This window comes from Emiliania huxleyi, assembly GCF_000372725.1.
Source record: "Emiliania huxleyi CCMP1516 unplaced genomic scaffold EMIHUscaffold_40, whole genome shotgun sequence".
Taxonomy (NCBI): Eukaryota; Haptophyta; order Isochrysidales; family Noelaerhabdaceae; genus Emiliania; species Emiliania huxleyi.
In genome coordinates, this window is record NW_005198965.1 from 388,993 (window position 1) to 401,609 (window position 12,617).

General features: G+C 64.8%; 5 protein-coding genes across 5 annotated transcripts; 2 read left to right on the forward strand and 3 right to left on the reverse strand.

The window, feature by feature from the left end:
• Window positions 1-157: 157 nt before the first annotated feature.
• Window positions 158-1,306, reverse strand: EMIHUDRAFT_436302 (hypothetical protein). The gene is made up of 3 exons (XM_005770177.1): window positions 1,050-1,306; window positions 817-960; window positions 158-558 (listed from the first exon to the last, which is right to left on the reverse strand). The coding sequence occupies exons 1-3, from the start codon at window positions 1,275-1,277 to the stop codon at window positions 460-462; spliced, it is 471 nt and encodes a 156-aa protein (XP_005770234.1). The 5' UTR covers window positions 1,278-1,306; the 3' UTR covers window positions 158-459.
• An 866-nt stretch (window positions 1,307-2,172) lies between these two features.
• Window positions 2,173-3,444, forward strand: EMIHUDRAFT_102493 (hypothetical protein; the record flags this gene model as incomplete). The annotated part of the gene is made up of 1 exon (XM_005770178.1): window positions 2,173-3,444. The coding sequence occupies one exon, from the start codon at window positions 2,173-2,175 to the stop codon at window positions 3,442-3,444; it is 1,272 nt and encodes a 423-aa protein (XP_005770235.1).
• Window positions 3,445-4,934: 1,490 nt separating this feature from the next.
• EMIHUDRAFT_209786 (hypothetical protein) lies at window positions 4,935-5,881 on the reverse strand (the record flags this gene model as incomplete). The annotated part of the gene is made up of 3 exons (XM_005770179.1): window positions 4,935-4,978; window positions 5,035-5,059; window positions 5,138-5,881. 3 exons carry the CDS (start codon window positions 5,879-5,881, stop codon window positions 4,935-4,937), a joined length of 813 nt encoding a protein of 270 aa, XP_005770236.1.
• A 2,458-nt stretch (window positions 5,882-8,339) lies between these two features.
• EMIHUDRAFT_209788 (hypothetical protein) lies at window positions 8,340-9,653 on the reverse strand (the record flags this gene model as incomplete). Its single annotated transcript, XM_005770180.1, has 1 exon — window positions 8,340-9,653. The coding sequence occupies one exon, from the start codon at window positions 9,651-9,653 to the stop codon at window positions 8,340-8,342; it is 1,314 nt and encodes a 437-aa protein (XP_005770237.1).
• A 437-nt stretch (window positions 9,654-10,090) lies between these two features.
• On the forward strand, window positions 10,091-11,426 carry EMIHUDRAFT_209789 (hypothetical protein; the record flags this gene model as incomplete). The annotated part of the gene is made up of 5 exons (XM_005770181.1): window positions 10,091-10,136; window positions 10,399-10,710; window positions 10,780-10,878; window positions 10,984-11,094; window positions 11,242-11,426. 5 exons carry the CDS (start codon window positions 10,091-10,093, stop codon window positions 11,424-11,426), a joined length of 753 nt encoding a protein of 250 aa, XP_005770238.1.
• Between the last annotated feature and the right edge of the window lie 1,191 nt (window positions 11,427-12,617).

A 12,617-nucleotide genomic window follows, 5' to 3' on the forward strand; every position in this document is an offset into this window, starting at 1 on the left:
GTTAAAATAAATTTCCTCTTTTCACACGGGGGATCCCACTCTGGCGGCAAAGAGAGAAGATCTGCGCTAAATCTCTTGTTTTTCAGGCCCCACACCAAAGGCCGCGACCGTCAAGTGTTTTCGACATTTTCCTACAATCGCTGTGAACCCAGCCACGTAGGGCTAACACAGAGGCGAGTAAAAAGCAGAACACAGATCCGCAGCGCCGCACACCCCCGGCGAGAATGGATACAGGGAGGCATAGCGCATACCAAGCATGCAGCCGACGCAACGCAAGAACGAAGAAGACGAGTCAGACAAGGAAGACGAGAGAGCATGAGGCTGGAATCTAAGCCAAGAGGAGCGTACAGCACCACAGGGAGGGCGGGGGCGGGCAGGGGGCGGGTACGGAGGGGGGAGGGGGTAGAAAGTTCAATTCAGCCAGGCGGGAGCAGTACTCTCACTGCGCTCGTGGGCGCTCTATTGTCCGCCCTTCATGCGCGCCTCAAAGGCGGCAGTGATCTCGGCGTTGCGGGCAGACTGCGCGGCGCGCTTGGCCTCATTCTTCCGGCGGTTCTCCTGCGGGCGCGGGCAGGGGGGGGTGGGGGGGTGGGGGGGGTGGGGGGATGGGGGGTGGGGGGGTGGGGGGGAGGGGGGTGGGGGGGAGGGGGGTGCGAGAGGAGGAGGGAAAGGGGAAGGGGGGCGCCGGCGGGGCGCGCGCGAGGGGGGTTGGCAGGAGCGGTGGGGGCGGCGGCGCGGCGGCGCGCGCGAAGGGACGACCGCGCGGATAGTCGGGCGGGGAGAGAGAGAGAGGGGCAGAGGGGCGGGCAAGCGCGCCTCAATCATCTTCATGACGTCGTCAAAGCCTCCGTCCGCCGCAGGCGCCGCTGCGCTCGCCGCGGCCGCCGCATTGAGCTTTTCGCTGTCGCCAGCCTCGCGCTTCGCCTGCTCGTCCTTCTCCATCTGCGTCTCCAGCCACGCCTGCGGTCCGCAGCGCGTTCCGGTTTTGCGGCGCCCGCGCGCGGGGGAGAAGCAGGGGAAGGGGGAGGGCGAGGGAGGGCGCGGCGCGCCTGCTCCTCGTCCGTGGGCGGCTGCTCCGCTCTTTGCTGCGGCGGATGCTGCGGCACGGGCTGCTGGCCGGGAGGCAGGTACGGTGACGCGCCGCCGTTCATGGGTTGCTGGTAGCCGTTGCCGCCGTACATGCCGGGGACGAACTCTCCCGCGCCCGGATGCATGCCGCCATAGGGCGCGCCGCCGTAGGGCATGCCGTACCCTTGCTGTCCGGGCTGCCCGTACATACTGCGGCGGATCGGGGCCTTGCACACCGAGCCGAGTGAGGGAGCACACAACTCAAGCCCTTCGACGACAAGAAACGCGAGGTCCGCTCGCTCTGCAGGCACCGATGGTCCCCCCGGGGGGCTCACTTGAAAATCGGTGCGATTATTCTCTTCGCAAATGCTGAGGACGACGACCTGCTCGCACACACTGGGCACGGGACTGGCGCGCACTGGCCAGGCACTGGCACTTCCGCGCCGTTTGGACGTCCCGCCCGTGCGCGCCCCCCTCTTTTGCCGTGTTGGGTTGGGGCGCAAGAGGCAAGTTGGGCCTGCCACCCCCCTCGGCCGAGCTGCTCTTCTTTATCTTTCTTTCATGTTCTATCTAAAGGCTGTCAAAGGAAGCACTCCCTCTTGGGACTTGGCTCTTGCGTCCCCCCTTCGAACGTACTTACTCGATCGAGTAGCTAAATGATTCAAGATTCAGGTTTCAGACAGACCTCAGTTCAGAGAGACCCGGACTCCGCGGCCTCGCGGCCAGGTGTGGACTGCTGACAGGGTTTGCGATGAGGATCTTCGGACTATTTGGCTTACCTTTTACTTACGTACATTCCCGGACGGATGACAGGGTTTGTTAGCGATGAGGAGCGACCCGCGAAGGGACAAGGGTTTCTCGCATCTCGGAGGTTAGTGCACCTCACCAACCGATTTTGGGGTTGGTTTGGCGAGCCTCGTTATGAGCGCGTGGCTCGTCGGCGTCTAACACTCGGACCCAGCTTCAGACACTTCACTCCGCACCCGCACACCCACAACTTGTCATAGAACCGAAGCGTAACGGTGATCAGCAGCCCCCTGCGCCCGCGCCGGCCCCGCTGCCACATCCCAGCTCTGCGTGCCCCTCGGGCGGTCGCCGCCGGGGATGCGGCCGGTGCGCAAGGGCCACATCGGCAGGACCAACAAGTGGGGGCGGCTCGGCCGTGCTGAGGACGATCCCGCCTCGCGGGCGGCAGAGGACGACCGCTTTGCCCCGATCATCCCTCCGCGCGCAAGCCCGAGGCAGCGCGCGGAGGTCGCCAGGCGGCTTCGCCCGGCCACCGCGCCGCGATTGCACGCGCGGCAGCCCAACCCACTCGCCCAGGTGGACCCGGCGCCGCTGACGGCGCGGAGGCGGCAGCCGCGGCCGTGGGAGCCGCCCGCCGCACCAGCAAAGGCCGCGTTGCCAGAGGCGGCGCAGCGGGCGCTTATCAAGGCGTGCCCGCCGCTGGTGACCTGGTACGACCCCGACAAGGTCCTGTCGCAGGTCTTCCGCGCTTGGGACACGGACGGCTCGGGGACCCTCTCAAAGCGAGAGATTGATGTCGCTCTCGGGCAACTCGGGGTGGCAGACTCCGCCTCGATCGACGCGCTGTACAGGTCGGTTGACAAGGACAACTCGGGCGAGATCGACTACCGCGAGTTTGCCGCACACATCGCGCAGGGGATGACCAACCCGGAGGACATCAAGGGTGGAGGCATCGTGCCCGAGTTGCGGAGGGCGTTGGACTCGGTCGAGGCGCAAGGTGGTGTCGGGGCGGGGGACGCGCAGGCGGCCGAGCCACCGCTCACGCAGGCAGAGCAGGCCATCCACAATCGCGTTCAGCGCGCGGCGGCCGCCCGGCTGGAGCGAAATCGCGTCGAGGCCGAGCGAGGCTCGTGGAGGGACGCCAAGCCCGCAGAGGCGCAGGCCAAGCCGTCGCCCTCCCCGCGACCGAGCGCACGCAGCGCGCGGAGCGGGCCGGGCTACCGCATCGAGCCGGTCCCGGTGCCACCACCCGCCACCGCTGCCTCGCACCCGCCCCCGGCCGCCGGCGTCCCTCGCGGGCGCGGGCACAGGGAGGGCGCCCGTGAGGCGCTCTACCCGGCGCCTGGGACGCCGTCGCACGCGAGCGAGGCGGAGCGGCTTCAGCGCGTGTCGGCCTCTCGCGAGCACGCGCCCTGGCAGGCCGCCGACGCCGCGCGCACCAGGGCTCGGCGGGAGGCCAAGCTCGCAACGATGCGGGCGGCGGCGGAGGGAGTCTATCAGCGCAACGTCGTCACGCGTTGCGCCCTCGACGACCAGCGCCACGAGGCCAACATCGAGACGAAACTGCAGTCGTACGAGCGCTACGTTAAGGCCCTCGCCGTCGAGAACCGGCGCTTCCTCATCTTTTAGCTGGCGGGCCGCGGCGCTTCAGTTTTTTACGCAGACGAGAGGCCAGCGCAGCAGTACACAGCTCTCTCAACTGGCCAGTGTGCACATGGTCCCAGAGCACATGTTCGTGTCACGTGTGCCGACAAGCGACAACCGACATGAGACACACACGCACAGAGTGGTGGCGCATGAATGAGACAGGCGCTCTGTGTGGACTGTGCGGAACAGGATCAGGAGTCAAAAAACTATGCGTGTAAACCGTGTATGTTCTATGTTTCTATGTATCTGAGAGCTGAGTACCTTCTCTGGGGAAAGTTATTTAGGAGCACCCCCCTACCGCCGCCCAGTACGTGCTCCGCAGCTGAGCCCACGCACCCCACAGCAGCTCAGGGACACAATGAGCTCGCATACAAGTGCTGGTACGCACAGCTCGACGCGTACTCGAATGCTGCCACTGTCATTCTAGCCGGCGAGCGGCGGCGTCACAGCGTCGACTCTCGCATCGCGATGAGACGCACTGCTTGCCCAGACGCGCGCCTTGGCGCGCTCCTGTGGTGCAGGAGGAAGGCCAGCGGTCGTGCTGCGCAGGCCCGGCCGTCTGGCTGAAGGGAGCAGCAGCTGGCGCTCAACAGCAGCGCTGTCGAGCAGCGCAGCCACACCACACTCCCGCCAAGCCACGTGTCATTTCCCGCCAAGATTTGGCGCCAAAATGGCACTTTAGTGTCCACCTAGCCACGTGGTCGCGGCCTGAAGCTCCAAGCTTCTGGGACTGAGGTCCCACATCGCTGGACTCCATTTGGCTCAGTTGGAAGCACCGTCCAATCGTTCGCCGATGTCCGAAACCAGGGTGGTCCTAAATAACTTTCCCCAGAGAAGGTAAGTGAGTATCTCCGGACTCCGGTTCTCCGCCGTGTGAACGTTGGGAAGAGGCACGAGGAGGGCGGCGACCTCAACCGACTATATGGAGGACCAGTCGCCAGACGACGCAGGGCAGACGACGGGGAGAATTGGGGCAGACGCGCAGGGCGAGATACGAGGGAAGGAGCAGGACTTCGCGGAGATACCACGAGTAGCAGGAGGATGTACGACGAGATTAGGAGCAGCAGGGACCCGAGGGACCATGTGGAAGACGGCTAGGGCTAGTCCCCCATCGGGAGGATGACCCCGGCTAGTCGCCGACCACACCCACAAAGAACCCTGCACAAAGAGATCGCACGGGCGGGGACCTGTTCCTTTTTACCCCCAAGCCCCAAGCCCATCTCACAGCGAGAGAGGTGTCCGTTAGCGTACCTCCGTTTTTCGTATGCCGTTTTTATTTATTTATTATCTCCGCCGTGTGCGCGAGTGCGAGCGCGTGCCCGTGCGGAGTGTGAAGAGATGGGTGGGTGCCCCGCCCCAGCGCCCCACAAGAGCGTAGTATACACATGCAACACGATGCAACATGGACACGGCCCACGCGCGTCGCGCGCTGGTCGCGCGTGCTCTCTGCGTTGTTATAAGACACGACCCACTTAGACGTCACCGAGACCCAACCCCCTGCGCCGACCCGACACGCCTTGTTCTCATCGCAGCGGGGCCCTCCGACGGGGCGGCCCGCTTTCTGTCCCGCACGAGCTCCTCCCGCGCGAGAGGCCTCCTGTCGAACGGGCAGCAGCCCCTCGCGTCCACCTGGGGGGCAGGCCGATGAGCGGGTTTGCTCGCTGCAGCGGCACACCGAGGCGAGGCGCGGGGCCGGGAGCGGGCAGCGCGCCTCTCGAGAGATGCAGCCGTAGCAAAACTCGTGTCCGCAGGGGGTCCGCGTGCGCTGCCGCATCGGAGAAGCGCAGATGCTGCAGAGCGTGGCGGCCAACCCCCTCCCGCCCTCCTCGCCGCCCTCCTCGCCGCCCTCCTCGCCCTCCTCCACGCCGTTGTAAGGCAACTCACTCCACAGCAGCCGTCGGCCACGCCTCTCCCTCGGCGCCGCAGCCACACCCTCGCCGTGGAGGAGCCAGTAGTGCCCGTTGTTGCCGCCGCCCTCGCCGCCATCGTCGCACGCAAAGCAGGCCGCGATGACGTGGTAGCCGACTGTGCCTAGCAGGGCCGGAACAGCAGGCGTGAGCGGCTCTGGCGCACACTCGCCTGCGCGGAAGGATCCTGCGCGGCCTCGGCAGCTGGAGCAGCTCACGTCCCGTATGCGACAGTGGCACAGCGGCGCCGACTTTGCGCACGCCTCCTCGACGAGCGCCTCAGTCGGAATGTCTGTCGAGAAGAGGCGTGTCGTGCTGTCGGCGCAGAGCCACACGCGCATGCCGCGGCGCGTCAGCTCCGTCTCGCAGTGCGAGCACCGAAGCACGTACACGAGCGGGTCCGCCAAGTCTCCGCAGCCCATTTCTTCGCAGCTCCGGTCTGCCGCCGAGGGCTCCTGTCCCGCCGCCGTCGGGCGCTCCTCTCCAACGGCGTCAGAGTCTTGCTCTGCCATGAATGTCGGCGGCTGGTGGGGAGGGGAGGAGCTGGGAGGTGATGGCTGCCTGGCGGGGTTCCAGCTTTTCATGGTATGGTAATCTTGCGAGAGGGGGGAAAAGACTACATACCATACCCCCAAGCAGGTCTGTCAGCAGGCGGGGGGGTATGGTCTCGAGGTGGGTTGCGCGCGCGGGAGGGGGGGGGGGGTACTCCTGGGACAACAAGTGCAGGGACACCCTGAATAAACTTGGCCGCTTTGTGTATCTCGAGACCTCGAGAGAAGGCCGCCCGCAGGCCCAAGTCAAGAATTGGCTTTCTTTTGGCGGGCAATGAATAAACAGAATGTAGCATTCAAGTGAGCGAAAATTAATATTTCAACTTGTCCTGGTACTTGATCCGGGGACGGCTGGTGCAACTTCGGAGCTCGTTCGTTGCTGGCCGGCCGGGGCGCGCGCGTCACCTTGCCTCCACCAGAACAACAATAAATCTCTCTCTCCCCCACCAGACATCACAGTTCGGATCATGCCCGTCCCGCCGATGTGCGAAACGGGCGCGGTCGAGAGTGCGGTCGAGAGTGTCCTGCTCTCGGCTGACCTGCTGCCAAGCGTACTCGCCCAACTCCCGCTTGCAGACTACTTCCACGCCGCGTCCACATGCCGGGATTGGCAGAAAGCTCAAGCGGAGGACTGGCTAGAAGAGCCAAACCCAGTGGCATTGTGCAGTGCTGAGCCCCTCGAGGCTCTGAGGTTGCTCGCGCAGTGCCAGGCGCGCGGAGTTTGCTCGGCGCGAGTGACAGAGGCGTGCTTGCGACGGCTGCGCAGCGCGCTGGCACGGATAAAGCGTGGCACACCCGACGCGGAGCGTGAGACGGCGCTTCTGGAACAGCGCGAGACGACTCGGGCGCAGCTGATGGCTGCGGCCGTGGTGCCAGCGCTGGTCGCCGCGCTGACCGAGCACGCTGGCCGTACCGCCGTGCAGTTGGTGGGCTGCGACGTGCTGCAGAGGCTCAGTTTGCAGCTCATCCAGCAGGGCGCCCTTGTAGACGATGCTGTGATGCGCAGCACGGTCAACGCCGGTATCGTGCCGCTGATCCTTGCCAACCTACGCCACGGTGGTGCGTGTGCCGACGACTCCAAGCTGGTGCTACTCAGGGCGTCGCTCGGTGCAGCCCGCCACCTTGGCCGCGCCTCGCTTCTCCGCGAGGCCGTGGGCGCGCCACCGCTGCCCTCGGTCGTCGATGCGCTGCTCGCCGCCATCGACCACCTCATGGACGTGTGCGCGCGTGGCAAGGCGTCAGTGATCTACTCGCCAAAATCGTCCCGCCGTCACCGCCGCGCCGCAGCCGCCACCGCCGCCACCGCCACCGTCGACGCCGTCACTGATACGGCGGGTATACTGGGTGGTCTAATCGAGGGGAGGAGTGAGGAGCGCCCGTGGCATGGTGGCTCGGCGCCCCTTCCGCGCGACCGCGCAACGCACGCCCTCTGGATCGACCGAGTGGTGCGTCTCCTCGACGCTTCCGCGCGCTTCTCCGACGGCGCCATCTGCATCGGGAGCAATGGCGCGATGCGGGCGGCGGTCGCTGCGTCGCGTGCGGCGCGGCTGCTGATATGGCTCGCGAGCAGCCGCCAGCCCGCCACGGCCACCGTGTCCACGCCAGATGACGAACGCGGCACTGGCCTGCTCATAGCCGAAGACCACCCAAATTGGCTGGCGGTGGTGCTGCGCCGCGGCGGCCTCGAGGCGGTGGCGCGCAATCTCCTAGCGGCGGAGGCGCGCGCATCGCGCATGCGGCAAGGGCGGGAAAAGAAACAGTGGGCGGGCATGCGCTCGCATCAGTGCGCGCCGCTGCGCAACGCCCTGACGTTGCTCGTGCGCCGTGAGGAGGAGATGGGGCTCAGCGTGGGTGGCACCAAGGGCATCACGTGTGTTGTCGCACGCGCTTGCGCGGCCTCAAAGCGTGCGCGTGAGTTCAGCCGCGGCTGCTGGTGGCACGTCGCCGATGAGGTGCGGGTTAATGCGGCATTCGACATCGGAGAGCTCTGTCGCAACGGCCGTCTAAGTAGTCCGGTGTCTCAGACGTGAGATCGTGAAACGAAGGGGTGCAGAAGGGGTGAGATTGATGGGGCGTGCGACGCACATACACAGTCGCGTCCGGAAGCAAGGAGACCGGAGAGAGAGGGGTTGTCGTTTCCGATTCTGATTTCTGTGTCCTCCGGTGCGCTCTGGCAGTTTCCGGATTCCGATCTGGGTCTGAGTTGCCCTTTGACGAAGTGTATATGCCTCCCTCTCTACTGAGCCCTGACTGTCAGGCTGTCAGGTGATGTGTATCGGGGTGCGGTGTTTACTGTCGGCTGTCAGACCGGGGTTCAGCCTCTCTATCTCTCCTTGCTTTTACTAAATCTTTTACCTTCATATTTTTCTCTTGTACACATAGACAGAGCCACGCAGTGAGCCGACGGCTCCAGAGGTATTCACCGTCGCACAACATCAACAAGTGGCTCTCCCCTACTCGCGCGGAAGCAGGGCGGCGGCTCAAAGTCCGACGCGTTGACCGCCGCCGAGAAGCGCGAGAGGCGGACGTGCGTGCGCACCCAGCCCGCCTCCTCGACCAAGCTGCTTTGTGGCAGCCGCGCGCCGAACGCCGTGGCGCCCCACCCAGCCTGCACACTCAGCGCGTGGCGGCGCGTCGTCGCGACCCCGCTGTGCACCACCGATGCGCCCTCGAAGAAGGCGCCGGTCCAGCGCACGCCGCGCCAGAGCGAGCCATCGAGCGTATATAGGCCGGCCGTGTCGCGCAGCCCAAAGGGCAGCGTGCATACCTCGCACACGCGCGGCGAGACGTCCGCCGGGATGGCTCTGACGGCGCAGTTGCTGCCCTGCAGGTCGAAGCTGTACACGCGCCCCTCGTCGCAGCGCATAAGCTGCGTGTGGAAGTTTCCAAACGTGGTGCGGCTCATCTGCCTCCGCGGCCCCGCGGAGCAGTCTGCAGCAAAGTCGAGCAGCACGTTCCCTCCGTCGTACCCCGGGTGAGAGATGTTGACCACGAGGTGGGCGGCGAAGGCGGCGGGGAAGGAGGGAGGGGCGCCGACGCGGGCCGGGCGGAGCAAGTCTGGCGTAGGCGCTGGCGGCGTTGGTGAGTCGAGCGGCGCGTTCGCTGTGAGCGGCTCATGCGGCGGAGGGCAGCTGGAGGGGACGGCAAATGCGTCCGCTGGCGTCGAGGTGCTAAAGCCCGCAAACGACGTCGAGGTCGACACCCAGAGTGGGCTGTCGACGCGGAGCGAGTGCGGCGCTCCGCTCAAGCTCACAGAGTACTCGATGCCGAGCGAGTCACCAACGAGCACACCCCTCCAAACTCGGACGGGCTCGCCGCTGATTGGGCTGCTGCCGCTCACGTTGCCCGCCTCCCACGTCACGTCCTGAATCTCACCGCCCTCCGCAGTCGTCCACCGCCCGCCGGTGTCACGGATGCAGAATGGGCATGCGCATGCGTTGCGGCAGAGTCTCTCGCGCTCACGCGCCTGCATGCTCCACGCCTCGCATTTGCCACCCCTGCTTCCTGGCGAGAGGATGAACTGCGTCGCCTCGGCACACAGCGTGAGCACTGTGTAGCCGTCGGGGTAGACCGTCTTGCTGCTTTGCGAGGCGGGGCTGTGGCAATCTCCGTGGAAGTCTGTGGCCACGAGACCGGCGTCGAAGCCCGGAGTCGATAGGTTCGTCTGCGGTTTTGCTGACCACCGCCGTGGGAAGGGTGGTGGGTCGGGGACGCGAGGAGATATTGCTTGCATGCCGGCGAGGTCCGCCGAACCAGATCGCGGGGCGAGGGTGGCAAATCGGTGCCATTTCTCACAGGGTTCCAAGTTTTTCCGGGGTATGGTATGGTATTCGGCCAGCCCACCTCGAGACCATACCCCCCCGCCTCTTGGAAGACCTGCTTGGGGTATGGTAGGGCTAGCCTTGAGCGGTCAGAACCATACCCCCCCCCCCCCCCCGCCTTTGGGCCGCCGAGCCTACCATACCACGCCCCGGAAAAAGTTGGAACCCAGCCTTGTCATTGAGAAGAAAATACATCGCGTCAAGTGCTCCAAGTGCTCCAAGATGTCGCTGTGCGCTGGTCTATGAGAGGTTGAGGTGCGAGCCCTGGAGGCCCTGGGGATGGGGGGAGACTACCCGCGGGCCTAGAAGGCCCGCGCGTGCCTCGAGAATACAAAGGCGGCCAAATCAAATGCGCCTCGACATAGCGCGGCCGTTCTTTGTTGTCATTGGGATTGGTGTGACGCGATCCAAGAACTGAATCCAAGATCTGCGGGGTGTTCGTAGATCAATAACAGCCACACCCACTCTCCTTCTCCCAAAGAAAAAGAAAGAAGAACAGCCCAAGGGAGGGCCACCACCACACAGGGATTTTAAGGAGAGGAGTGTGGTGCTAGCCGTCGCCCAGCCTTGGGCGTGTCCCTCTTCCTTCTCCCATCTTCTCTTGATCACATCAAGCTGTGAACTAAGGTCTACGCCCTTTTGTGAACGGCGTTGCAGACATCGGGCGTTCCCCTCTCACGACCGCAACGGTCAAAAAGTGCTCCGCAACTCGGATGCTCACAGCAGTGGACGATCTCGCTGGCTTCGCGATATACTGCTGCTTCTTCCTCTACTGCATACCGTGGCTGCTGCAGCGGCGTCTGCCGGGAGCGCTGACGCTCTACATGTCAAACGTCGACATCATAGCCAACGTGCTTTGCTCCTCGGAGAGCACGCGCGCTGGCCTCTTTGGCAGGCTTTACCTGTCTAGTCCCGACGATCTCTTCACGTCTTTCTCCTTCTCCTTCATCTCGTGGATATCCCTCGTCGGTTCTCGCCCTTCGCCAGACACACGGCGTTTTGTGTCGGCCGCCTCCATCGCTCTCGCCGCTTCCGTAGGCATCTCGCACGGAGTCTCGACCGTCGCCTCGAGACGAGACCCGCACACCGCGCTCAAGGTGGCGGCCTTCATGATGGCTGTCACCTTCATGCTGCCCAGTGCGTGCGCCGTCCCTGTGGCTGGACACCCATCACGCCCACCGCGCCTCCCCGCCCAGACCGCCTGCCTCTGCAGAGCCGCCCCGCTGCTCGTCCACCCCACAGGCGTGCTGCTTCCGAACCTGCTCAAGGACGGGGGCCTGGCGGAGCCGCTCCTGCCACCAGGCGACGAGGCGCGCCGCCTCGCCGCCAAGATCGCGGTCGGCGCGGCGACAGGTGCGCACGGCCACGCGCGCGCTCGCTTGGCCAACTGAGAGAGACAGAGCGCGCGCGGAGGTTGCCACAGAAGTGCGCCGCTCAGAACCACTCGAGTATTGGCCGGCGGTACGCTGTCAGGCCCTCCGCACACACCCGCGCGCGCAGGCGCAGCCCTCGTCGGCTTCGAGTCGCTCGTGCTCTTCCACCCGCACGGCTTTGGGCTGCGGCCGCACCCGTGCTCTGGCGGCGTCGGGGAGGGCGCTTCGCGGCAACTGGGCGAGGAGTTTCTCCCGTTTGCGAGCCCCGAAAAGTCGGCGCTCATGGAATCTGCTTCGGACGGTGAGCGTTAATTCTGTATGTACTCCTCGAGAGATCTCTCCAAATCTGCCCTCTGATCAACCGTGATCATTCGGGAAGTCGGTAGTATGAGCGAGTATGCGATGAGCGCCGGGGCCCCTTCCGCACTGCGGCGCGGCGCACGGTGTGGGCCGGGGGGAGCCCCGCCCCCCGCGACCCCCAGAGGGACGCACCCTTTGCCGCGTCGCTTCTTGAAGCGGCACCTTGTGCTCCAGCCAGGCAGGCAGCCTCCTGCCTCCCTCCCTCCCCCGCCCGCGTCTGCGCGCGCGGCCAGCGCCAGGCAGGCAGGCGCAACAACGGCTGGTTCGGGAGAAGAACACGCGCTACCGACCTAAAGGTACCTATCCAGTGACGCAGTGGAGGTCTGTGTGGCACCTCAATCCCCGCCCTACTAGCGAGCTATCCAGGTCACACCGCCATCGCCGTCGGGGAGAGGGGGGACGGCACTGACGGCTCTGGCAGCGTGCACCTCGATCCTGTACCGTGTTTGTTATGACCCCCCCCCCATGAACACACCAGTGAGGGAGGGCGAGACGATCGAGGGGTCCCGTACCAACCATGCGGAATCGACCCTATCCAGTGCTCAAGTGCTCAAGCTATCCAAGCGAGCTATCCAAGAACACAGACGATCCCGCATTTCGCTGCCCGGGCTTCGCGGTTTGCCGGCGCAGCTGTGAGCGCTGTCAGAGCGGTGTTTCGACACCGATATCGTTCAAGGAGAACTTCACAGGTAAGTGTAAGCGGAGCAGCTGAGTAGATACAGCGAATCCTTTGTGTTCACACCTGCAAAAACAGGTGTGAACAGATTTCGGCCTTAGCCGTCGGTATGCCAATAGCGTGCTAGCCAAGTAGTACGCAGTTGGATTCCGAGGGTGTCCCATCACAAGTTCGGCTGCCGACAGACAAGATTGTCCCTTAGTCGACAGCACCCGCCTTTGGACGGTGCTCTGACTGGCTTTGAGAATATATTTTTTCTTTTGGTTCACATGGTTAGAGGTTGGCCTCCCACCGTTGTGTCTGTGCGATGTGAGCTTCTTGTTTTTTATCAACCTATCTGTGAAAGCTAAGCCCGCGGGTAGTCCCCCCCCATCCCCAGGGCCTCCAGGGCTCGCACCTCAACCTCTCACAGGCCAGCGCACAGCGCCATAGGAGGTATTTTCTTCTCAATAACAAGGCTGTGAACA